Source organism: Natator depressus, chromosome 3 (genome assembly GCF_965152275.1).
Source record: "Natator depressus isolate rNatDep1 chromosome 3, rNatDep2.hap1, whole genome shotgun sequence".
NCBI lineage: Eukaryota > Metazoa > Chordata > Testudines > Cheloniidae > Natator > Natator depressus.
In genome coordinates, this window is record NC_134236.1 from 96,329,141 (window position 1) to 96,355,797 (window position 26,657).

Genomic DNA, 26,657 nt, shown 5'->3' on the forward strand with positions numbered 1-26,657 from the left:
CCCCAGGGACGTGCAGCTCCGCCTTGGGGGCTCTTTTTGAGCAAGGGATGCTCCTTAGACTACAGAGATGATGAAGCCTCTCTGTCCCCACCCCTGCAAACAACCCCCCTTCCTGCAAGTAAATCAACTTTGGGTGAGCACCTAAGGGCTAGGAGAGGTTATTTCTGGTGTGTTTGTTTCTCCCTTTTCTTGGGGGAGAGGGCCCTCGTCGTGCCCCCCCTTAACCCAATGCTACAGGTTAGATGCAGAAATAGATTTGGGTTGGTTTAAAACCGAATTGGAGAGAGTTAGGAAACCAGGGAAATGAGACTCTCCTAAAGCACTGGCTCTGCTCCCTCTCTTCACAGTGTTAAAGACCTTCCTGTACAAGAAATGTTTTTTCTTTCCTTCTGGCTATAATTTGCTGGGGTCTGCATTAACCTATACTGTACTAAATATATCAGAACATGCTATTTACCTTGCTCTGCAGCTTCCAGATCGTTGTGTGGCTTCCTTTATTCCTTCCCCCAATCCATTTCATAAATCATTTGTACTTCAGTCTGTCTTTTATTAATCTGTTCACTGGAACTTTAAAGGTAAATAAAAGCCTATTGGTTACAATACAAAGCACACCCCCATTTTCTGTGTTTGGGGGATGGTGAATGAAGCCCATTTTGTTGAATAATTAAAGACTTTATTTACCTCTTAGAGATTAAACAGTTCTCAAAGTAAATTGTGGGCTTTTGTGTCACTAATGACATGCTTGTCTGCCTTGTTTAAAAGCGGGGGGGGGGGGGGGATATTGTATTCTCTCTCAAAGGTTTTGTAGGGATTGCTGTGTAACAGGATCCAAAATGTAGAGGGTGTCCTGATAGCTCCTTGAAAAAAATCTCCCTCCCCGTCTTCATGTGTCCTGATTCCAGATCTGTTTCTTCTGGGATCACGATTTTACAGTCTTGCTACTCTAATTTCTGCTTTTCCTCTCACTTCTTGTATGCATCCCCCATAGCTACAGTAAATGTAGTACAGCAACATATTAACAGAGACCTTTTTAAAAAGCAAAGCACTATGTTTATTTAAAACATTATATATAAAAAGAATCCTCCGTTTAAACTAGAGCCTTCTCGTTCAGAGTTCACTTCTTTTTGAGCTTTCTTCACATAGAGAAATTATAATCCTGGTCTTGTGACACTGCCAATGCGTGTGAGAGTTGCACACAATAGGCCAGATCATGCGACCAGTTTTTAAACCGATCTCGATTGAGGTCAGTGGGGAGCTCTGTTTAAAAACTGATTGCATAATATGTCCCAAGATATTTTTGTTAGGTTTTTCTTTACACAGTTTTAGTTAATGTTAGTTACAATACTACCAGTAAGATTATTTATTATTTATTTTTTAATTATCTCAGGGTCCAGTTATAGAAAGTATAATTTACACTGGATGAAATTCACCACTGTGCAGAAAGCCAGTTTATTTTGAAGGCTTATGCAGGATTTAAAAGGTGCCTGGGGCCAGCATAAGGCCTTCTTCACAGGGATGCATTTCACTAATCTTTCTAACTCCCATTGGCTTTTTTGGGAGTTGTGGAATCTCAGCATGTGGCGGGACAGGGCTCTTAAAACACAAGGGTGAGTATTATCATTTCACTGGGAGTGGCAAGTTTAGAAAACACAATTTAATGGGGATGGACAGAGAAATGGAAGGGTGAAATTTACTGAAGTAAATATAGGCCGCATTCATACTTACCAGAATTGTGTTAAACAGGTGCCCCAAAGGAAGGCAAAATGTTGGTTGTGAACAGGATTGTATGTATTTTCTTGGAGTAACACAATGGGGAATTTGGCCTTTGTTTAGCTTTTAAAGAAAAAGGTAAAATGTCATTGTCGTTAGACGTTCAGTGCCTGCTGAGGAGCAGGGATTCTCAAGTAAAAGCATGTTCTGTAGGCTGCTATTACAGAAGCTGATTGACAGAATTAATGGATTTATATAGCTCAGCTCCTGGACTTTTTTAATGCTCTACATTGAGGCTGCAGTGTAATGTGGTTTATTTTGGATCCCTGTTTCCTAAATTTATCTTTTCAAATGCCATGTTAGGTGATCCTGTTCTTCAAAGATCCTGTTCTTCAAAGAGTTTGATATGACAACATTGCTTATTCTTTTTCTGCTTTGTAGGATTTGTGTAAACTGTCATGTTCCAATTTGTCACTTACAAATATTTTCTCTCTAATTAATAAGATTATGTTAATGGGACAGTTCAAAAAATCAGTGCAATAATATGTATTGCTAAAGCATATTTCACTTAGCAGCTCTTCATAGCATTCCCCCTGCTGCCATTGCTGCCCCAGAAGAGACTGTCCTTGTCAAACTGGTCTTTTACTATGCCTTAGTAGTGCGTGTTGGGTACAGAGATTAAATTAAGCCACTTCATGTTGCTTAGTTTTGTTCTGTTCATGGTTTGTTTTTAGCCCTGAGGTTGTCTGGGTCTTAGTGCACAGATACATTTTATATTCTGGTTATGAAAAAGGTACTGCAGTTAATCAGAAAACAGGTGTGGGATGCCCCAAGGTTTCACCCATTTCTTTTTAGGTTACGTTTTCCCACTGTTTTCTCATTTGTATCTTGTGTCTCATTCTCCCTCAGGACAGTGTTCACGGTGTAGAGGGGAAAAAAAAAAAATCTTCCAGTGATGTTAACATGCAAATAGATCCCATGCTAAAGCTTCATGGAACTTTTATATCTGTAAATCTTTTATTCTGAGATCTGTCTGACCTAACTTTTAACCCTTATTACTGCAGTTATAAACTTCAGTCTAATCAGCAGCAGAGCATACTGAACCTCCATGCTTTTAGCACAGTGGGATTCAATTAAAGACACTTAAATACTGAAAACTGAATATTTTTTGTCATATTATCTTCTGCAGTTTTTCAGAACATTGCTACTACTTTGTTACCTGCTATAGCTGTTTACTTTGAACAATCCATTGAGTTCAAAGTATCTGATTAATCAGATCAACATGCACTGCTGGGGGGGGACTGCATTCCCACTGAAAGGAAGATAAATGCTAAAAATTTGCAAGCACTCACAAATGCCCCATTATTTAACAGCTTTCAGGAAATTAAAAGACTTTTTGCCTGTTTCAAAAATGTCTTTCTACACAATCTAGTTCTTTGTGCCGTTTTATGTTGCCACAGTGTGGGGTGACATAAATCAGTAAAATGTGCAATAAGTCAAGAAATACATACATGCCCCTCCCGACACACACATGTATATTAATATAAAATGTAGCAGAGAAAAGGGAGTTGGCCACCATCTTCAGTCTATCTGCAAATCAGCATGTGCTGTTATTTGTAGACTATCTGAATTAAATCAGACTTTTGATGGGCTCTGTGAATTTTCATGAAACTTCAAAAAGCCCTTTTATTAATTATTTGCATTGTGGTAGTTCCTGGTGGCCTCAGCTAAGCTCAGGACTCCATTTCGTTAGGCACTGTATGAACACATACATCGGTAAGAGACCGTCTGTGCCCCAAAGACCTTACAAACTAAATCCCTAATCCCATGTTTATCTTTAAGCACTAGAGAAGTACCATTGACTTAACTTTAAGCACATGAGTAATCTCATTTCAGCGCACAAAAGCATTTGCCGGGCCAAGACAAGATAATGGGAGGGAGGGATGGGAGAAATTATTATTAAAATACATAATTAGATCCTTACTTTCAATTTAAGCAATATTAATTAATAAGAGCCCATATAAAACTAGAAAGATGCAGGTTTATTCAAATAATAAACATCATGAAATACAAACCTTTCTTCTCCCGATCTTTGAGCCTCTGTCTGCTTTTATCTTTCATCACTGGCAGTCTGAATAAGCATAGGGCTGATGCTGGGAACCTCCCATTCAGTAACGGCAATGCTAAGTGCTGAAAATACCATAGAATGCTTAATACCTATTTTCCAAATAGTCTGGCTTCAGAAATAAGCATATTTTCAGAGATCGAGGCATTTGAGGAGAGGGTCTGGAGGGTCAGGCCTGCTTAGCCATCTACAGTTCCCATCATACAACACCAATCTTATTGTTTTGTTCCGACCCAGTTCACCTTCCCATCCTAAATCTCCTGATGTTACATTGTCCCATGAATCACTTCTGTCCCTTTCCCTAAACTGAGCAGCCTACTTTGCCTTCTGTCCTACCTTCGAACATGGCTTGTGCATAGCCTTCTACCTCTACAGTCCTCTTTTGATTTCTTCTCTAATGGGACTTTGTTTCTAGTTCAGCTGTGTGCAATTTGATGCCTTCTGGCATTGCATATGCCCCAGAATCTTTTGCGCAGGCTGCTGTTGCACTTCCATGTAACCACCTTGGCAACTGATGCAAAAGATTTTGGGGTACATAGAGATACTAGACAGGAAACAAGAAAGCTCCTTCATAACATAAGCTGGATAAGAGCAAGGAAAAATGGCACTAACTACAGTGTGGTGCTACCAACACTTTAAAGAGGGGTTTCCTTTAATATTTGCCAACTCAGCTGGTGATACGTGTGACATCCCCTGGGCAGAAGACTCCTCTACCCCAGTTGTTCTCTGTGTTCTCCCCACAACACACACACATCAATTCCATTCTCTCCCCACCCACATCCCATCAATCCAATATTCTTTTCCCACCCCCAACTGCATCGGTCCTTCCACCCTACCTCTCTAGGTCCATCATGCTTCTTGTCCACCCTAACATCTCATGGAGGTTCTAGGTGGCTCCCCTGACCTGGCATCGCTCTTCCTTACAGCAGTGGTGGAGGTGTCCTGTAGCCTCTGGTAGGCAAGGCAGCCATCTCTCAGCTCCCGCTGGTGGGGTGGGTATGCAATGAAGAGTGGGTCCTATTTGGTGGTGGTTTTGAATGTCTATTCGAAAATGTTCTCTTTAGTTCCTGAGGTGGATGGGATTCCCGGTCAGTGGAGTGGCAGGTTGGCCTGCCTCCTTCTTCCTCCACCTCACATCTGGAGTGACTGACAGGAAAAAAGTGTGAGGACTAACTACATCGTGTCTCACCGCTGTACTCCTAGCAGTGGTGGTGGGCTTTTGAAGGGAGTGCCTCTTGCAGCAGCTATTGTGGCTTCAGCACTAGTAGGTACACCCTGGCTGTGGCTATGAGGGGACTAAGCCAGCCGCTGCTCCTGTTTCCTAAAGGGGGCTGGAAACTTTAACAAGCAGAGCTGGCCTTAGCATTTTTACGTGGCCTGCAAAAGTTTTTTGCTGCCCCAAATGTAATCTACCTTGTGGACCATGACCACCCTATTAGGAACAGGGCCTGCCTGAGGAGCGTGAGAGGGCTGGTGAAATCCATCTTTGAGAGACACCCCAGCCTTTACAGATGTGTGTTATATAAAGTGTGTGTAGTGCGTGAGAGAGAGAGGATAGTGTAGGGTATCTAGCTTCCCCACCCAGCCTCCTGATGCAGAAGGGCAGCCCCCAGCTACTTGCTCCTTTTAACCTGAGTGAGTGGCTTACATTCCTGAGGCTACTTTCATAAGGAAGAAGGCTAGGTATACAGGGGTTTTTGTCTGGTTTTAATGAATGCTGAGATTTCTCTTCATGGGGCTCAGAGGTCAGCTCTGTTAACCTTGGGCATGCATGATCTACTGTGAGCTCTCTCCAGGTTCTCATTGCCTAGGCCGGGAAGAAAGCAGGAGAGGGGAAACTGCAAAAGGTCCTCCAGGTGGTGGGAGAATTGAAAAGGGAAGTGGTAGTTAGCATATTTTCCCCTAAAACTGGATGTCTTGGCTGCTGTGTTAATAACATCACATGAAGATGGGGTGAGGTGAAATTTATAAGAATTGAATTTTAAAATATTTACCAAGGTGGCCTAGAGCCTGAGATAGCTGTTCTTTTATCTTTTAACCTTTTTGTACAACTCAGAAGAAAAAATAGAACTAGAACAAAATACCAGTGATTATCCTTGGATTTTAAGCAAATAAATGTCAATAAACCAAATGCAGTACTTTTCTTGCAAGCTTTTGAACCTGTGCAGCTTTTCAGCATGGCTAAGGTACTTGTCACAGAAGTAAGTTCAATTTTCTGAGGCTGAAGAAATTTGAGTGGGATAATGCTAATCCTGGGCAATGAGAATATAATCTGGTTGGATACCAGATATAAACAGACTTCCCCCATCTTAAATAGATTGCCAGTTATACAAGACTTTGCAACTTTGCCAATTTTATAAACAAAGATGATGATGGAGAGAAGCAGAACGTGCTCATAAATGCTGGCTGTAATTGTTCTCTGCTATTTTATTATTACTTTACTTTTCATAAGAGCTCTTTCTGGGGAGGCAGTGCAAATATGGGTGCTCAATGTAGTTTAGTAGGGTATCAAGAAAGGTTTCTATTAATGTGCCTCCCAAATCAATAAAGTATAGAAATGTTAGCACTTGGTATTCTGAGGAATTTTGTTTCAGGCCACCTCCTGCTTAAAGATTGATTACAACAGAGCAGGCTTGGTACTAGAATGCAAAGCTGTAGAAATATGCGGCTATGTTGTAGATAGTAGTATTTAGGAATTTGGATGCTTGTTGTTTAGCAGCATTCTTGAAGGTAGAGTATTCTAGGAATCTTGGTTTAGAAAGAGCATATTCAATTTTCTATTTCAAAAAGTGCCTGAATGGAAAATTAGATCTTTCTGATTTAACAGATATACTCTGTGCAGTAATATAGTAATAGATCTGGGTAAGCTAGTTTTATTTGACTTTATTTAAATGTCATAGTAAAAAAACCCAGTAAAGTATACATGTAACAGATTAAATTAAAAGTAAATGTTTCTTTTGTTGTTACACTGTGCCTCTCTAAAAGTGGGCTCTTTGTTCAAAGAACTTTTTAATGTATCTGGCACTGGAATGGGAGCCAAAAGGCCTGGGTTTTAATAGCAGATCAGTTACTGACCTTAGATATCATTTTGTCTATATGTGCCTTAATTTTCCTATCTATAAAATAAGGATAATGATACTTAATCATCTTCATAAAGCCATTTGAGTTCTATGGGTGAAAAGCAGAACATAGTGATGAAGTATTATTATTGCAATTACATTTTTATATCCAAGATACAGTTACATGTCACTGGAGATGTGACCAAGGTGTGACACAGTCTCTGTCTCAGATCCAAAATCTTTCTCATTTTCTCCTTGCCTTTCTTGTATGTTAGAAGAACATTAGTACCCCTCCACCCCCCCCCCCCACACACACACCAAGCTGATCAAAAGTAAGTATTGAGCCCCACTGCTTGCAAACTCCCATACCAGCAAGTTCAGCACATGGGCAAGGTACGAGAGAGCATGGTTTTAAGTGTGATCTTCATCATGATAAGCTCTTAGGATCAGATTTGCCTGCACCCCTGCTTGTCACCTTTGCATATACACATAGTGCTCCTAGAAATCAATTTTTGAAGGTTACTTTCGTATATTTTTGTTTTTTTATATAAAATGTGGTTGCTCCAGTAAAAGGGACCGATGTCTATCATGTATTCTTTTTTATTTGTAATATGACAGAATTAAGGAACCCCAGTCATGGACCAGGACCCCACTGTGCTAGGCACTGTACAAACATAAAACAAAAAGATGGCCCTTGCAGCAAAGAGCTTACACAGATTTTACCTAGATTGTATGTTCTTTAGTTAGTTAAGAAAAACCTCAGATTTCTTTCACTGTACAAAAAAGGCAAACTTTAGTGAAGGAGTGCCTACTCTATTTCACATCTCTCAGAGGACCAGGAGCAGCATTATTAACTTTAGCCAGGGCGCTGGGTTCAAGAAGTGGAGGTAACACTGCCATGGATCAAGTTGACTGTTCTGAAGGAAAGAAGACTGATATGAAAAATAACTTGAGCTTATTTATTTTTAATAAGCTTATCTTACTACCACCCCTGACATGTTTTGTTATGCCAATATTTTTGTTGTCCACCAAATAATCATCAATGTTCATACAGGTAAACACTGCTCATACATATTGTATTGGCCGTCTACTAGAAAGCGATCTCCGATTGAATCACCATGAAATTGGTCAAAAGTGTGATTTTTGAATTTGGGTTTCGGTAGTCACTTATGAGTGGTGGGTGAAGCGACTTACCCCTCTGTTTCTACTACAGATGCTTCCACGTTCATTCTGTCAGGAAAAGCTAGTGACATTTCCATCTTTGGATCCTCAATGGAATTGTCCTGTAAGTTGTAAGAGGACTAGAAGTCACCTCAGGCTAGAGTGGCCTCTGTTTCAGCATGACTGCTTCGCCCTTAATGACTGCTCACACCTTCAACAGGTATCTCCATGCTTTGATATACTCCTGTATAACTTCCTTGGAATAATTGTTGTAATCTTTTACTCGATGAATTTGGTAATAATTGGCCATGCTGTCGTTGAGGCAAATACTGTAAGTACTTGTTTCATTCCTCATTCATGTTTCACGCATTGTATTCACCTTTCTTAACTCCTTCTCACTGACCTAAACCAAGACACTCTGCAAAAGGCCTGTCAGTTGTAGCCATCCCCAGGAGCTCTGCACTATTTAATTGGAATTTATAGGCTATTTTCTGGTAGTTTCAAAACTCTTTGTGCGTGTTCTTTCTGTACATGGTGGATAAGTGCAAAAATTTCATTAAAGGGTGATCAGGGTAATTTGGGAATTTTCAACAAATTGTATAAATATCTGTCTCAGAGGCCTCTGAGACGAATATTATCTGTATATTTTGTGTTCAGAGGGGCAATCATGGCAGGCTCTCAGTGCTTTGAGCAGAAAACATAGTGTATGTCTACACTTCAATGCAAGGTGTGATTGCAGCTCGGGTAGACCTACCCATGCTAGCTTTGTCCACACTAGCATGACTAAAAATATCAGTGCAGATGTAGTGGCATGAGCTTCAGCGCGGGCTGTACAGGCATGCCGGGAACCAAGAGTGTCTATTGGCATTGCTGAAGCCTGTGCCACTACAACTATGCTGTTATTTTTAGGTATGTTTATCTGAGTTGAAAACATACCTTGGATTGCACTATAGGCAGATGGTAGAAGTTATGGTAGCAGGGAAGAATCAAAGGCATAACCAGGAGGACTGGTATGCCATGTAATGAAACTACCAAATTGTTGCTTTGTGCTGTGCATGATGGATGTTAGTATTTGTGATTGAGGGCACATAGAAAAAGTGAAACATCCAGGCATAGTGGAGTAAATGCAGATGATGAAGGAAGGGAACTTAAGCAGAGAAAAAGAAAGGTGATAGTGAAGGACTTGTTTCTCAGAAATATACACTTGCTAGCATGAGAGGTGATCTTAACTATCAATATAATGCAACTTTTCTACATAGTTTACTTTTTTTTTTACTGAATTTCAAAACAATTTGCCGGGTTAAATAACATCACTGCAGAGTTAGGTAATAAATTATATCAGCTGGGAACTGAAATTAAGAGGTTATAGACAAAGGAGAAAAATCACATTTTTTTTTACCTGAGTTTTGAAATGACTTAAGAGCATAAGAATGGCCATACTGGGTCAGAGCAATGGTCCATCTAGCCCAGTATTCTGACTTCTGACAGCGGCCAATACCAGGTGCTTCAGAGGGAATAAACAGAACCAGCGGTCATAGAGTGATCCATCCTGTCGTCGACTCCCAGCTTCTGGCTAACAGAGGTAGTGACACTCAGAGCATGGGGTTGCATCCCTAACCATTCTGGCTAATAGCCATTGATGAACCTATCTAGTTCTTTTTTTATCCCTGTTATAGTTTTGACCTTCACAACATCCCCTGACAATGAGTGAGTTCTACAGGTTGACTGCATGTTGTGTGAAGAAGTTCTTCCTTTTGTTTCTTTTAACCCTGCTACCTATTAATTTCATTGGGTGACCCCCCCACCCCAAGTCCTTGTGTTATCTGAAGGAGTATATAACATTTCCTTACTCACTTTCTCTGCACCAGATTTTATAGACCTCTATCGTATCCCCTCTTAGTCATCTCTTTTCCAAGTTGAAAAGTGCCAGTATTTTTAATCTCTCAAACGGAAACTGTTCCATATCCCTAATCACCTTTGCTGTACTTCTCTGTACCTTTATCAATTCTAATGTGTTTTTTTTTTTGAGATGGGGCAACCAGATCTGCATGCAGTATTCAAAATGTGGGTGTACCAGGGATTTATATAGTGGCCTTATATTTTCTGTCGTCTTATCTATTTCTTTCCTGATGGTTCCTAACATTCTGATAGCTTTTTTGACTGACTGCTGCTGCACACTGAGCAAATGTTTTCAGAGAAATATCCACAATTACTCCAAGATCTTTCTTGAGCGGTAACAGCTAATTCAGACCCCATCATTTTGTTTGAAGAGTTGGGATTATGTTTTCCCATGTGCATTACTTTGAATTTTATCAACATTGAATTTCATCTGGCATTTTGTTGCCCAGTCACCAGTTTTTTTTGAGATCCCTTTGTAGCTCTTTGCAGTCTGCTTTGGACTTAACTATCTTGTGTAGTTTAGTATCACTTGAAAATTTTACCACTTTACTGTTTACCCCTTTTTCCAGATCATTTATAAATATGTTGAATAGGATTTGTCAAAAAAAAAAAGAAGCTGATTTGCAGAGAGCAAATCAATTTTGTAGCAAAATGACACCTATTTTCTCATCTCCCATCATTCAGCCAGGACTCTGTTTTTTCTCTGTTACTGGCTATAGAAAAGAAAATGCCCTTTCCATTTGTGACACATTTTTTCTTTCCATGACCCCTTAGGAAGTTGTGAAGAATGATTAATAAATAACAAAATGAATGGTACAATACTGTTATTACTTTCACTATTGATATAATGGAAAGAAACCTCTGCTGGCTTTGAACTGTTACATTTCACAATTGTATTATCATACCTACAACTTAAAAATCAAAGCCATCTTTGTTCCCTCAGGCAGCCAAGAGTATTATACTGTGCAGAGAGAGCTAGACGTGATTGCATAAGATGTTAACGGCCATACATGACTAATATGTACACTGGATATTTCAGAAAATGATTTTGGTTGGAGGGTTAGATCTTGTGTTGAAGTCTGGTAGTTGTTTTTCATTGGTAATATGTGCTCTTTACCGCAGCTGGAATTGTGCTACTTTTACCCACTGAACTGCAGCTTGATTTATCTGTGGCAAGACGGGAAAACTCAGAGTGCATATCACATCTTAGCATAGAGGTCATGTCATGGAGTATGTTCTGTCGTTGATTGTTGCACAAGCTACCTTCCATTAGCGATGGAATAACAGCCCTCTGGCATCTGCAGCAATTCCTTCTACAGGAAAACAATATTAGGAAAGTATTTTAATGTATTTTTAGCTTCTTTTAATGTGACTTTGTAGCTGAAAACAAAGACCAGTGCTTACATACTGTGACCAGCAAGTTGGCCAGGGACTACAAACAAGTGTTCCACAAACCGTAATTTGAGAATCGCTAAACAATGATATTTCTAAGGCTATTTCCAAATTAGGGCTAGATTGTGCTGCTTAGGAACAGCCTAGATAAGGGGCTGTAAAGAGCACTAGGAGGCATGTTCTGCCTTGAGAAGATAGAATGCCTCCTGGAGCACTGAGCACACAGAGGCTACGTTCCCAATACTAGCCCCTATGCAACTAGCCAGTGCAAGGAAGAAATTAAAGCACTGGTCCCACCCAACCCCCACCAGTCCCTGCCTTCCTCAGAAGGCTGAAGCTCTAATTCTGCTTGGTCCTTGCAAGGAGTGAAGAAAAGGCTTCTTGTATATTTTCTCCTGTGTGCACCCATGTACAAGCCAGGAGGAACCTGGCTTTTGATTTTTCATCCTCTGCACTTGCCTCCACCTCTGCCTTCTTTCTTCCTTCAGTTCTGTAAGCAGGTCTAGCCAAGCCACAAAACAGCATTGGCTTCAAGCTTGGAGGTGAGGAAAAATAAGGCAGTACTATCCACAGGAGAACGGACAAGTTCTAGGATGTTCTCCAGAATCAAGCATCCTAGGTCCATATGCACAGAAGGGAAGTCAGTCTGTGTGTGTATGTATCTGTGTCTCTCTCTCTCACAGAAATTGTGTGGTCCACATGGACTAGAATGAGCAATGACACTCTTCCTGCTTGGATCCTCCTGGTGTAATTTAAGGAATGAAAAAATAAGAGCAGTGGTAATTGCTGCAATTTGAACTGGATTTTATGACCACTTTTTAATTTTTATTGCAAGCATTTCAGATGTCCCTTTCCTGGCATTGTGTGTTGATGATGAGAAAAAGAATATGAATGACACTAATGCAGTATTATAATCTGGACAGCTCCAGTGTTCTTAATTACAGTTTCTGAAATCTGAATGCTTAATTAGTCTTTTCGCCCTGCTTAGTTTCCTAACAGAAAAAGAAATATAAATGTTTGCCTTTTAGACATAAGGTGTGGTGTAGTGTCTATCTTTCATTAAAGTGCTCAGGGAAACAGAAGATGTAGCTAATCAATATTTGATGCTGTTGTCTCTGTTTTTTATCTTTAAAATGTAACTGAGTTTGAATACTTCGAAGGTAAAACTAGACTGGAAACGTATTTTGGCTGATAATTCCAGCATGTATACTTGCAATTATAACATTTAACCTGACCATTCCCATTCGGATGAGTAGAGGGGTTTCCAAGACCATCTACAGAGAAAAGAGGCAGCAAATACCCAATTACATCATTCCAGCAGTCATAGCAGGATACTATTAAAAACAATTGTATACAATTGTCAGTTTCTTAGAGGCAGCAGAAGTAGAAATTCTGCATAAAAACTGATACTTCTCCTAGGTGACAGAATTGAATTCCAAGAGTAAGAGTGTAACATGAATAAATGAATAAAGCCTTGTCGATACTCGAAAGAGTTTACTGAAACAGCTATACTGGCACCTCCTCCTAGTGGAGATGCAGTTTGTACTGGAAAAAATTCTTTTGGACTTTTGCCAGTTGAGCCAGTTCCCTGGGTGAAATAGGCTACATTGGTGGTAGAACTGCATCCAGACTAGGGCATTTGCTGGCACAGCTATGTCTGGGAGGGAGTGATTTTTTTTTTCAAATGCCTAGCCATGGCTCTGCCAGCAACACTTTTTAGGTGTAGACCAGGCGAAGTTTCAAACTTAAACTAGAGGCTAAGGGATTTTAAAACAACTGTTTGTGGTGGATTGGATCATGTCTGACCCTGCGCCACAGAATTCCCAGAGGGCCATAGAGGCTGATCCCATGACTCTATTCAGTGCAAGGCTGATAGCCATGGAAGCCAAAAGATAACAAATGTAAAAAAAAACGAGGAGTCCTTGTGGCACCTTAGAGGCTAACAGATTTATTTGGGCATAAGCTTTTGTGGGCTAAAACCCACTTCATCAGATGTATGGAGTGGAAAATACAGTAGAGGTATAAATACACAACATATGAAAAGATGGGAGTTGCCTTTCCAAGTGGGGGAGGGGTCAGTGCTAATGAGCCAATTCAATTAAGGTGGAAGTGGGCTATTCTCAACTGTTGCCAAGAAGGGAGGAAAAATCACTTTTGTAGTGCTAATGAGTTCAGTGTAATCAAGGTGGCCCATTTCAAACAGCTGACAAGAAGGTGCGAGTATCAGCAGGGGGGGGAATTAGTTTTTTGTAGTGACCCATCCACTCCCAGTCTTTATTCAGGCCTAATTTGATGGTGTCCAATTTGCAAATTAGTTCCAGTTCTTCAGTTTCTTGCTGGAGTCTGTTTTTGAAAAAAAATTTTTGTTGAAGAATTGCCACTTTTAAGTCTGTTGAGCGTCCAGGGAGATTGACGTGTTCTAGTACTGGTTTTTGAATGTTCTGATTCTTGATGTCAGATTTGTGTCCATTTATTCTTTTGCATAGAGACTGTCCGGTTTGGCCAATGTACATGGCAGAGGGGCATTGCTGGCGCATGATGGCATATATCACATTGGTAGATGTGCAGGAAGTCACAAGCAATGTAAAAGGGGAAGTCACAAGCATAAGTTGCATAAATGATTGAGTTCTCACTCCATTTCCTGCTGTATAATTAAATGTGGGATTATAAAAATCCCACATAAAAGCTTCATTAATTTAAAGTTCAGATTAAGTGCTATTCACACCACAGGCCAAGTCCTTGTGTCCAGCTGAGAGAGGTTGGTACAAGATCGGAGAAGGGAAACAAAGGTAGATCAGAGTTATCTGTCCACTGCCCCTATCCTGACACTGATGGTTTCCTACAGACTGTTTCAGTGGCTGAGGATTGCCAGAATACCAGGCACCTGCTTCCCCTTGCCCCTGGTCTGCCTCTCAACGTGCCCCCTAGAGCAGGAAGTTGAGTGGGTGCAAAACCAGGCTAGAATGAATGCAGAGCTCTGGAAAGCAGGGGCAGTGACTCCAGTGGAACTCCCAGTAGCAGACTGCAGCCAGCAGAGCCCCGAAAAGCTGGGCTTACCCCTGCAGGGTATGTATAGTCCAGAGTTGCCTGTGCCCTTTGCTCCATTAGGGCAGCTGAAAAAGGGACTGGGGAGTGGCATCCATTTCTCTCTCTCTTCCAAGCTATGGTTACATAGACTGACGCTTACCTTACCATCCAAGTCAAAATCATGTACACTATAACAGAATCATTCTTACTGACCATCACCTAAAAAGCCTTTAATTCTCTCACATTCTTAACTTGACATGGAAGGATTTCATTTCCCTGAAAAGGCTGACTCTGAGCACTACAATAAAATACACATTTTTAAAATTCAAAATTTAGACTTTTTTTCTTACCTACCTTTTAACCCTCTAGACTTTCTCCACAGCTGTTAGGCTATTTGGTAAATCCTTCTTAGTTTGCCGTATTGTCTAGACAGAATATAAATTATGCTCTATCACATCACTCTGGTGTAGCCTGCTGTATGTGTTGCATGCAACCACCACAAGCAACTGTATGAATTTAAAAAGCCAGTAGCCTCACTACACATGCACAAAAGCTGATTTGTAAACTTTAACCTTATTGTGTGTGTTGTTCTACCCAAAGAATTAGGCTCTGATACAGATGGTACATACACATTCACTGGATGAAATCCTACCCCAGTGAAGTCAACGGGAGTTTTGCAATTGACTTCAGTGTGGCCAGGATTTTACCCACAGAATTCACTTTAAATAAATAAAAAAAAAAAAAAGCAGCAGCCAGCTCACTTGAACTGTATTGTATATGTAATAGTGCTGCTGAAGTGAACAGAACTACTCACATGTCCTGATCAGAAGCCTGTAGTAGTAAAATAGTCTCTCAATTCACTTCTTTGAGATTTGGTTCAAGCCCACTGGGTGTGTTTCTTTTTTAAAAAAAAAAAAAAAAAAAAATCAAGCACATGCATAGATCTTTGCAAAATGTGGGCCAAAATTGTATAAATATTTGATTTTTAAGAGTAAATACTCTATGTGCCAGGATTAAGTTTGAAGAGATTTTGTTGTTAATGCACTGAGATGTCAACAGTAGATAACTCTGCAAAAACAAGAAGGGGGGGGGGGAACCCACCCACCACAACTAATAAGTCACTAACTACAGTATAATGGCATGACTTGCACAGCTGTAGTAAAATGTAACATAACATGATTATTCTGAAGATTTAAGGCTGAATGAACCTTCCAATACTGGCAGTAGTCAGCAAGTTATGCATGCTGTTTTTAATATTCAGTGACCAGAGATTATGATAGGAGATCTCGTAAATTAACAAATAAAGAGTACAGAAAATGAATAAAGTAAAGTATGCAAGTAAATATTTTGTTGGACTACAGGAGAATTTTTCTATGGATTTCCTGCTTTTAACTCTACAGGTATTATTGTCTGTAGTGCATTATTACCAGGTCACTGTACGTGACATGGCTTGATATGGAGTACTCTGCAAAATGAACTTTAAAAGAATGTCTCACTGCACGCTGATTTAAAAAAAAAAAATACAGCCAGTAACCTCCAGATACCTGGATGAAGGTTGTACAGCCTACGACAGGACCAGTGAAGCATCATACTTTTTGGATAATTAAAACTCCAGAATACATAACCTTGTTGTTTTAGTTAAATAAAACCATTTAAATGTCTGTCTGGTGGTGGTTTCCTCCTAATACAGCATGGCAAGAAAATCCTCCAAATATTAATGATTAACCTGTTGAATTGGAGATAGTTCACCTCCCAATGACTTCATAAATATCTGCTTCAATTACCTTTGGTAAAGGAAATAATCAAACAATTATTCATTTTCTGATATAGCTGTAAAACTAATCTGAAAAGTTTTTTCAAAATCACTTTAAAAATGTATAGTGTGTACCTTCTAAAAATGAAACCTACATCTGAGTTGTGAATAATGTGTATTAAGGTTATAACAACCAACAAGAATGCACTTTTGTGTAGAAATCCATGATTAAATTGAGTCTTCCTGACTAGTGATTTTAAATCAAATCCACCCTGCAATTAACCCTCAAGAATTGACTCTAATCACAGACTAAGGCAGAGAACAGACTTGCTAGCCACTCTCTCAGCTACCTTTACACCAGACTTTGCAATAACCAACACCAACAAAACCATGTCTTCCCAAGAGTCAAAACTTACTCGCATACAGGCAAAAAAACTTGGAAGACTGTCTGTAACAGCACCATTTGGGTGATGCCTGCCCACACACTATTATCCACTGCATAGAATACTGGACACTCACTTCATGATTTAGCAGATTCTATGCTTTTTCCAGGCCATTTTCAGACTTCAGGCTAGGAAATGGTAGAGTTGGACTGACTTTCAGAATTTGAAATCAGTCAAATAAATGTACAGGTGCCAGAATCCTAATATGGTCAATTGTTTAATGTCTTTAATTTTGTGCACATGCGGTTAAAACTGGTTCCATTTTGCTGCATGTAAAACCAATCAGTAATTTGGTAATGAGGTAAAATACATATGTTTGTTCATTTCATCTGAAAAACTAATTTTGTAATTCTGAAATGTCTCATATTTGTAAACTATGTGCTTGGGATATATTGGAAAACAGGGCCTGAAATGAATTTAAGGCATAAATATCACAATCTATTTAAAAGGCATAATTTCAATTCAGTCTCTCATTCTTTCATTAAACTCTAGGGGAAATGCCGCTTATTGACTCATGCTAAAATTTCATCTGGTCTTTTAATTTATTTAGGGCTGTATTCTACCACATTATCTCATACTGAGTAGTTACATACTCTGCATATAGCTCTACTGAAGTCAAGGGAGGTATTCCTAGAGTAAGATATTACTGGATCTGAGAAAGGGGCAGAGTAAGATGCTGTTGAACTCCTAATGGTTTATCTTGTAAATAAGTGTAGCTTTTATAAAAATTATAACACATAAATTGCATAGACAGCCCATTGTGTAAAACAATCCTGGTTGCCTCAAGGGATATTTTAATAGCCAAATAATATTTAAGTAAACAAAAATTGACAGTCAATCAAAAACTAGGCAAAATATGTGTTTTGCCCTAGCAAATAAAAGGCCATGTATTCCAATAGCAAAGGCCCTGTATTTGGAAAGCTTAGTCCCAGAAAACAAAAAACAGTATCATCCCAGTTGAATCATAGAATATCAGGGTTGGAAGGGACCTCAGGAGGTCATCTAGTCCAACCCCCTGCTCAAAGCAGGACCAATCCCCAAATAAATCATCCCAGCCAGGGCTTTGTCAAGCCTGACCTTAAAAACCTCAAAGGAAGGAGATTCCACCACCTCCCTAGGTAACGCATTTGTGTTTCACCACCCTCCTAGTGAAAAAGTTTTTCCTAATATCCAACCTAAACGTCCCCCACTGCAACTTGAGACCATTACTCCTTGTTCTGTCATCAGCTACCACTGAGAACAGTCTAGATCCATCCTCTTTGGAACCCCCTTTCAGGTAATTGAAAGCACCTATCAAATCCCCCCTCATTCTTCTCTTCCACAGACTAAACAATCCCAGTTCCCTCAGCCTCTCCTCATAAGTCATGTGTTCCAGTCCCCTAATCATTTTTGCTGGATGTTTTCCAATTTTTCCACATCCTTCTTGTAGTGTGGGGCCTGAAACTGGACACAGTACTCTAGATGAGGCCTCACCAATGTTGAATAGAGGGGAACGATCATGTCCCTCGATCTGCTGGCAATGCCCCTATGTATACATCCCAAAATGCCATTGGCCTTCTTGGCAACAAGGGCACACTGTTGACTCATATCCAGCTTCTCGTCCACTGTAACCCCTAGGTCCTTTTCTGCAGAACTGCTGCCGAGCCATTCGGTCCCTAGTCTGTAGCGGTGCATGGGGTTCTTCCGTCCTAAGTGCAGGACTCTGCACTTGTCCTTGTTGAACCTCATCAGATTTCTTTTGGCCCAATCCTCCAATTTGTCTAGGTCCCTCTGTATCCTATCCCTACCCTCCAGCGTATCTACCTCTCCTCCCAGTTTAGTGTCATCTGCAAACTTGCTGAGGGTGCAATCCACACCATCCTCCAGATCATTTATGAAGATATTGAACAAAACCGGCCCGAGGACCGACCCTTGGTGCACTCCACTTGATATCGGCTGCTAACTAGACATGGAGCCATTGATCACTACCCGTTGAGCCCGACAATCTAGCCAACTTTCTATCCACCTTATAGTCCATTCATCCAGCCCATACTTCTTTAACTTGCTGGCAAGAATACTGTGGGAGACAGTGTCAAAAGCTTTGCTAAAGTCAAGGAACACCACGTCTACCGCTTTCCCCTCATCCACAGAGCCAGTTATCTCGTCATAGAAGGCAATTAGATTAGTCAGGCATGACTTGCCCTTGGTGAATCCATGCTTACTGTTCCTGATCACTTTCCTCTCCTCTAAGTGCTTCTCCTCTAAGTTGGCTTTAATTGTTGTGATGAGGTGTAACACAAGAAGTGGTTTCTCTGGTAATTGGGCTTAAAGTACCAGGGCTGAATAATTTTTTTTATTTTATTATTATTATTTATTATTAAAGGCTGAGGCCTAAATTCCACAGGGGAAAAAGATGTACCTTTGCACACCTTTGTTTACCTGCTCCATTACAGCAGGTGCATGTAAGAACTAAGTATTTGTGCTCGCACATGTGTAAATGTCTGTGTACGTATTTAATTTTGCAATTGGGGTACATGGTTTCAGTAAAGAAATGCACTCTTTGAAGTGCAAAAATGCACAACCATTTTTTGTGCATAGACCTCAGGTCTTCCACATAAAAGTCTTGGATCTTAGCTGCCTAGATCTGGTGATTTGGGCACAGTGGAGCTTTCAGTGAAATAACCTCACCCTAGCTTAATTTACAGTACTGTAACATGGTGACAAATTCTAGGGCCCTTTCACTGAAAACATGTGGGATGGGGGGAAGGAAGTGAGGCAGGAGAAGATCTGATGAGGAACTTGCATGCAGGGGGAGAACTGGGACTGGCAGGTCAAAGAGACTGGAACAAGGAGCTGAGTGTGAGTTTGGAACTGAGAGCCTATGAGAATATGGGAGGGTTATGGTGGGGGATTGATTGGAGGCCATGGTGGCAGAGAGAGACAAATGGATGAGGATCACAGGCAGCCTTAATTCTGGCATTTCATAACTTTGAGTGCTGAACTTTGCCATCTTAATCTTTTAACATAAGTGTGTGTGTGTATAACAAATAGATATACAATGTTCATTCATGTTTGGTAGCTACAAATCATATCAACCAATCTGCTCACTCGCTTCCATTCAACTATCTTTGTTATTGGGGCGTTTCCTGTTATGCTACTAAATTCTGTGACATCATCCCTCTAGAGCATGAGCTGTGTAAATCTCATCCAACATTAAATGCTATTTCAAATAGGAAATAGCTAGTTGGTTCTCTCTTCATCCTTCTCTTACTTTCTTTTCTCGCTTCCCTCTGGATGCTGTATCTTAGATCAGGGGCCAGATCAGACTCTGGCTGCCCCAGAGTTCATTTTATTCTCCTCAAACTGTGCTGAATTCTGCTTAGCCATAGCTCTGTCTTTGTGGCAGCTGAGTGATGCACATTGTAAAGTATCTTTTGTCTAGGCTATAGCTGACCCAGAGATTTGATTTTTGGTCAGAAGTTACATTGGATACATGCAGCTGTGGATTGGAAGGACACTGTGTTTATCCAGGCTTCCAAGTCTAAAGTAGAAATTTACGGTGGTGGTTTTGACATACTGGTTGATGGAGTATTTGAAGGACAAAGCAGAGACCCTTAAACAGTCTTTTTATTTTTTTTTTCTGCTGGAGTCTAATTTATTCTTTCTTTTCTAAAGCGCATACTGGAGCTATGAAAAAGCTGTTAGTAAGACTGTTTAAAATCTCAGAATAAACTGGAAACAATAATTAGCTCCTCTGGCTAATAAAAATAATTTGGAAATTATTTTCTTGCAGTTTGTGTGAAATATATTTTTTTTGTTTTGTCAGGGCTTTAAAAATCCATATACCTAGCTTTTCCAAGCAAGCTGGCATGATGTTTCTAAATGATCAATTTCTGCACAATTTAAGCTTTTATTTTTATTAAAAAGTTTCTGACCCTTATGGTTGCAAAGGTAAGCTTCCAACATGAATCAACACAGTGGTCTGTACCTGAGGGTGCCACCAGACCGGTCAGTGCTTCTCTTGCAATTCATTGCTTTGCCAAGCAGCACCAGAGTGAAGTTGTCAAAACTATGGTCCGGTTTACTTTTGCTATTCAGAACCCTGTGAACTGCAGTGTGAAATTGATAAGAAGCAGTTTTGTTAAACTTTGCTATACAACACACAAATGCCAGGCCCCCTAGGCAATGCACAAAGAAGGAGAGGCTGGGGAAGGAGGAGTCTGGAAAAGTTCCACGTTCTCTTTGCAACCAATAGGAAGCATCCACCAGTTATTTAAGCCACCAAATTCCTTGTGACAGTCACTGGATGCCGTTTTTGTAAAACTCTTTCCTGTTGGTGCTTATCGAACAAGACATGATGCTGCTGATCTTCAGCGCACCTGAGCATAAGAGACAAATCATGGTCCTGATCCTGGAAGCAGTTAAGCATGCACTTAAATACCATGAGTACTGTCATTGGTTTCATAGAATCATAGAATATCAGGGTTGGAAGGGACCTCAGGAGGTCATCTAAGTCCAACCCCCTGCTCAAAGCAGGACCAATCCCCAATTTTTGCCCCCGATCTCTAAATGGCTTCAAGGATTGAACTCACAACCCCGGGTTTAGCAGGCCAATGCTCAAACCACTGAGCTATACCTCCCCCCAATGGGACTACAGGTAGTAAGATTAAGCATGTGCATCAGTGTTTGTATGATCAGGGCTTAAGTGTGACAGCACAGTGAATTAAGCTATCAAGAATAATCACAAGTATACTCTGCTCGAAGCTTCTGGACTATTCCACTCCCCATACCTGTTGCTTGTACTTCAGACTTACCAGCATTCTGAAACCTCCATATAGCATCATCTTAGGGCTTGTCTTCACTGTTAAAAAAGCAGTGATGTTTACCTCAGAGTAAATAACCCATGTGAGCTCTCCTGAGGTAATGACACAGTGAAGACAAGGCACTTTAGTTTCACCATCAGGTAAATCTCAGTGGGGATCCAGAATCATAAAAATGTAGGGCTAGAAGGGACAGTTACTTCCAGTGCAATCCATATAACACTCCTGTTGTTCCCCATTTTGTAGTTGTATATTTGATATTTTTCCTTTCCTAAGTATAGAACTTTGTATTTGTCTTTATTGAATTTCATTTTGTTAATTTCAGACCAATTAGTAAAGATGATTTTGAATTCTAATCTTGTCCTCCAAAATGTTTGCAACCCCTCCCAGCTTGGTGTCGTCTGCAAATTTATAAGCATACTCTCCTGTCCATTATCTGTGATTGATTAATGAAAATTATTCATCCCCTGTGGGAATCCACTAGATATGTCTTCTCAGTGTGACCGCGAACCATTGATAACTACTCTTTCAGTATGGTCTTTGAACAGGTTGTACACCCACCTATATAGTAATCTCATCTAGACCACATTTTCCTAGTTTGTTTGAGACTGTCATGTGGGACTGTGTCAAAAACCTTACATCTTGATTTTTAGTATCACATCTACTGCTTTCTCCCCCCCCACCATCCCTAGTAACTTTTGGCCAGTATAGGACTGCACATGATAAGTTTACCTCATGGTAAAACTAAAATGTTTTGTCTTTACTATATTTTTATCTTGGAATAGCTCATGTGCATAAGTCAGCTGAGGTAAAAACTGCACCTTTTAAACAGTGAAGTCAAATCTAGAGGTACGCTTTCCATAGTAGTAGTACTCAGTGTGACGTTGCATCCCATAATGCTTCATGGAAATATGCTTATGAAGGTAAATATGACATAACTGGAATATGTTTTCTTTTACATATGCCATGTAACATATCTCTGCAAAGGTTATAATCTACTGAATATATTCATCCTATTTGTATGCATGTATCATTTTTGTATTCTAAGTTATGAATATTGGCAATGTACTTGTTTGATTTTAAATAGCCTTAGTAAGGCATTTGGGCAGCTTCTTTAGAAAGGAATTTGCAAATTAAGTGCCCAATCAAGAAACACTTAATGGACAATGGATCTTGGAAGGCTCCAGTCCACATAAGAAGTCTACCTGAGGATGTTCAAGGTAGCACGTAAACAATGGCTGCTACCTGTAAGTTCTGAGTCATGCATGGACATGTGTGTGACTTGCCCATGTGACTCTAAAACTCCATCTTGTAGCTGGGATTCTACATGGGGAGAAGGGAGGGGTGTCCACTCACAAGAGAGTCTATTTAAACCCCTGCGAGACCCTTCCATTTTGTCTTCGGCTGGCTCAAGAGAGAGTCTCTCCACCCCCAAAGGATACCTGAAAGAAACTGGAACAAAGAACAGTAACCAGGGGGGTGTGAGTGATTGCTGGACCCAGATTAGGAGGAGGCTAGTCTGTAAAAGAGGTTTATTGGAACATCTCGGAGGGTGAGATTTTATCTGTATTCAGCTTCTTACTGTATTAGGCATGGGCTTTCGTGTTTTATTTTATTTTGCTTGGTAATTCACTTTGTTCTGTCTGTTGTTACTTGGAACCACTTAAATCCTACTTTTGTATTTAATAAAATCACTTTTTACTTATCAGTTAACCCACAGAATGTATTAATACCTTAGGGGAAGGGGGGGTCAAACAGCTGTGCATATCTCTCTATCAGTGTTATAGAGAGTGAACAATTTGCGTTTACCCTGTATAAGCTTTATGCAGGGTAAAACAGATTTATTTGGGGTTTGGGCCCTGTTGGGAGTTGGGCATCTGAGTGTTGGAGACAGGAACACTTCTTAAGCTGTTTTCCATTAAGCCAGCAGCTTGTGGACATTGTTCAGACCAGGGTCTGTGTTTGTAGCTGGCAAGCGTGTCTGGCACAACCAGGCAGGGTTCTGGAGTCCCAAGCTGGCAGGGAAAGCAGGGGCAGTAGTAGTCCTAGCTCATCAGTTGGCAGCCCCAAGGGGGTTTCTGTGATCCAACCCATCACACTCAGTTAATAGTGAGAGGCTCTGAAACACCTCGAACAAGACACACATGGAAAAATATAAAGTGTATATTGATCTACTGTATGACACAGTGCTATACTGACCAGCAGTTATATTGTCATCCTTGTTGTGGACATCACACAGCAGTGATCCATATTTATTTTTTAATTTGAAGAAAAGGCTAGGTTTTTTTCATGTTCTTTTCTTCTATACTGTATCATGCAGTAGTGTTGTATGCTGCATCCAGTGATATTTGATTTCTTGATCTTGTTGGTGCCTTCACGTCAATATTCTACAAAAAGAATACAACAAAATACTATTGTTCTCCATGTCCATCAAGGTTGGTGCAAGAAGTAATCCGCCTAGTTTCAGCAAGGGAGATCTAGGTTGGTGTGATGAGGTGTGTAAGCCTCACACTAGGACTGAAGGGGTTAAAGAACAATTTTGGGCCCAGCCACATCTGCAGCGCATGCTCCAGGTGGAAATGGAGCTTAAAAGGAAGTCAGACAGCTCAGAAAGGGGCTGACAAGGCAGAGAGAAGGACCTGTCCTGGGTGCTCCTGTGAAAGGATGCTGGAGCAGCTCCTCTGGGAAAAGAGGAACCTACCTGGTAGGCCCAGACAGACTAAAGATGCAGTCAGTACCTTTTTTTTTTTTCCAGTTTTGCTACAGACTGTAAAGCTTGGACTATAGCATGGGAGGTAGTAAGTGTCCCAGAGATGGCAGTCATAAGGCACTCGTGGGTGCCTGGCCTTTGGTAACCCTCATGGGGTCTGGGGCTGTAGCCCGGTGGAGTGGGAGGGCCTGGGCTCCTCTACCAATTCCCCGCTTCATTAAAAAAGACTCCCTAACCACTAGGTAATGCATCCATCAAGCTCCAGTCATCACAGTTGGATCTTAGGAAAAGCTTTATAACGATAAGGATAGTTAAGCACTGGAACAGTACTTAAGAAGTGGAATCCCCATCATTAGAGGTTTTTAAGAACAGGTTAGACAAACACCAGTCAGGGATGGCTTAGGTATACTTAACCCTGGCTCAGGCAGGGAGATGGACTAAATGACCTCTTGAGGTCCTTTCCAGCCCTGCATTTCTATGATTCTGTGATTATCTATCATTTGCAATAGGTTTATAAAAGCAAAAAAAGAGGAATCCAAATGGGATGTATTAGAAAGACCTGGATAACTCTAGTGCATGTAACAAAAGTTAGACCTTTATTTAGGTTTCGTACAGTTGGCCACCCTCTGCCCCCTCCCCATCACCACTCAGTGAAATGTATTGTAAGAGTTTTATTGACAGTTACTTTCTTATTTTCAAAGGTCTGCTGGAAACACAGCCATTGCACGAGACAGATGAAGAAACAGTCACTGATATTGATTTCACAAGCATTATTTCTGAAGAAGAGAAAGAAGAGTTAAAGATTGAGCTAGCCAAGGTAATGCTTTTGATCCCCTGGATATTAACTTCCAAATTCCAGAGGTATAAATATTATTAGCAGGATAAAGTGCAGATGTCACAAGTACATTATGTTTCCTTTAATTATTCTAGACTAGAGTAGTGCAAGATGATTCATTCTGTCGATTATTTTTGGAAAACTAATCATCTATTAGTAAAGGTAAAGGCAGAGGTAAAATTAGTGGGTGTGCTATTTTAACAAATGAGCCATGTGTCATTAGTCTTAAATTTGTAGCACATATAATGAAAGACCCCTGAAAGAACCCATATTCTTTCAAGACCATGGATTTGTGGCATGATGTTTTGTCAAGTGCCTCCTGAGAGCCCCCTCATGGCTTGGAATTGGCTCTGTGGCTCCCTGTCTCGGATTCCCCTCTTCCAGGCTCCCCGATACACCACAACTCATGCACAAAAGGCTTTCATAAGTCCAGTAACAACCACTCTTATTGAAGTATGGTGTGTTTTAAAACAAAGTTCCAAAACAAACATCAAAGGTCTTCCATCCTCCCACCCGTTAAAGCTGGGCCCAACTCCTCCTCCCTGAGGTATTGGCTCGTTCTCTGTTCACAGGAGAAGACCTAAGGCCTGGCCTGGCCTGCCTTCTTTGCCACTCCCCAAATGGAAGACACAACTTTCAGCTGGGTCTTTCTACCCAGCCACGACTCCCTTCTTGAGGGACCACTGCAAGAGAGTCTCTTTTCCAGCTGGTCCACTCTGCAGTGCCTCACTTTAGCTGTTCACAAGCTTCTGTTTTTCTAACCCTCAGAGGCCTGGTTTAGTCACATGACTGCCTGTCAAGTGACTTGATTCATTCATTCTTTCCACCTGGGGAGGCAAATCAGCTGTGTCACAGGTGGGCTGAGATCTCTCTCTCTCTGGAAGGGCCAGCCAGCCTGTGACACACTTACTGAAAAGAACTGATTACATGATTCTTAGAGAAAACGCCACTGATGGTGGTTGCAACATCATAACACAACTTCTTACAGTACTGCGAAGAGAATTTACAAAAAAATAAATCCCAGATGGCTGAAGGAAGTTGCGGGAGCTTGAACTGGATGAAATTACATGGCACTATTGATTTAGTTTTGGTGAGATTAGGAAGAGAGTCAACATCAGGCTTAAATCCAGTCCGAGTGCAGTCTTCCCTCATGGTGTCTGCTGTATGATACAGAAGAAATAGATGAGGTTCAGGGGCAGCCAATTAGAAGCATGGAAAAACCTTCATATGGAGCCAGATTGAAAGAATTGGGATTGTTTACTTTAGAGGAGACAAATAAGAGGGATTGTGAGAAAAGTATTCACAGTAAGGAAGGGTAAAGAGAAGGTAGATTGCGAACTTCTATTCACTTTCTCATAGTACTATAAGAAAGGGGCAATCAGTGAAACCAGAAGGTGGGAAATTCAAAACCACTAAAAGTTCCAATTCTAAGGATTTTAATAAGCCAAATGTTTGGGAAGGGACAAAAACCTTCAAGCTTCAGTGCATGAGTAGACACTAACAGTTGGCAGGGTCATAGGAAAGTTTTTCTGTCACTGAACCATCTTCTGGAGCATCTGATACTGACAACTATGGGAGGCTGATACAGGACTAGATGATGTAATTCAAAGGACAATTCTTAGCAGAGACTAGACCTCCACTATGCAGTAAAAATATTTAAATTGCAGTTAATAGTCATAAGAACAGCCATACAGGGTCAGCCCGGTGGTCCATCTAACCCAGTATCCTGTCTTCTGACCGTAGC

The 26,657-nt window shown here is 40.6% G+C and overlaps 1 protein-coding gene across 4 annotated transcripts in view; it reads left to right on the plus strand.

The window, feature by feature from the left end:
• TPD52L1 (TPD52 like 1) overlaps positions 1-26,657 on the plus strand; it is a 90,790-nt gene that overhangs the window by 558 nt on the left and 63,575 nt on the right. For all 4 annotated transcript variants that reach the window (XM_074948370.1, XM_074948369.1, XM_074948372.1 and 1 more), the window contains exon 2: positions 24,780-24,895. In XM_074948370.1, the coding sequence (XP_074804471.1) occupies positions 24,780-24,895 (116 nt within the window). The remainder of the gene's footprint in view (positions 1-24,779; positions 24,896-26,657) is intronic.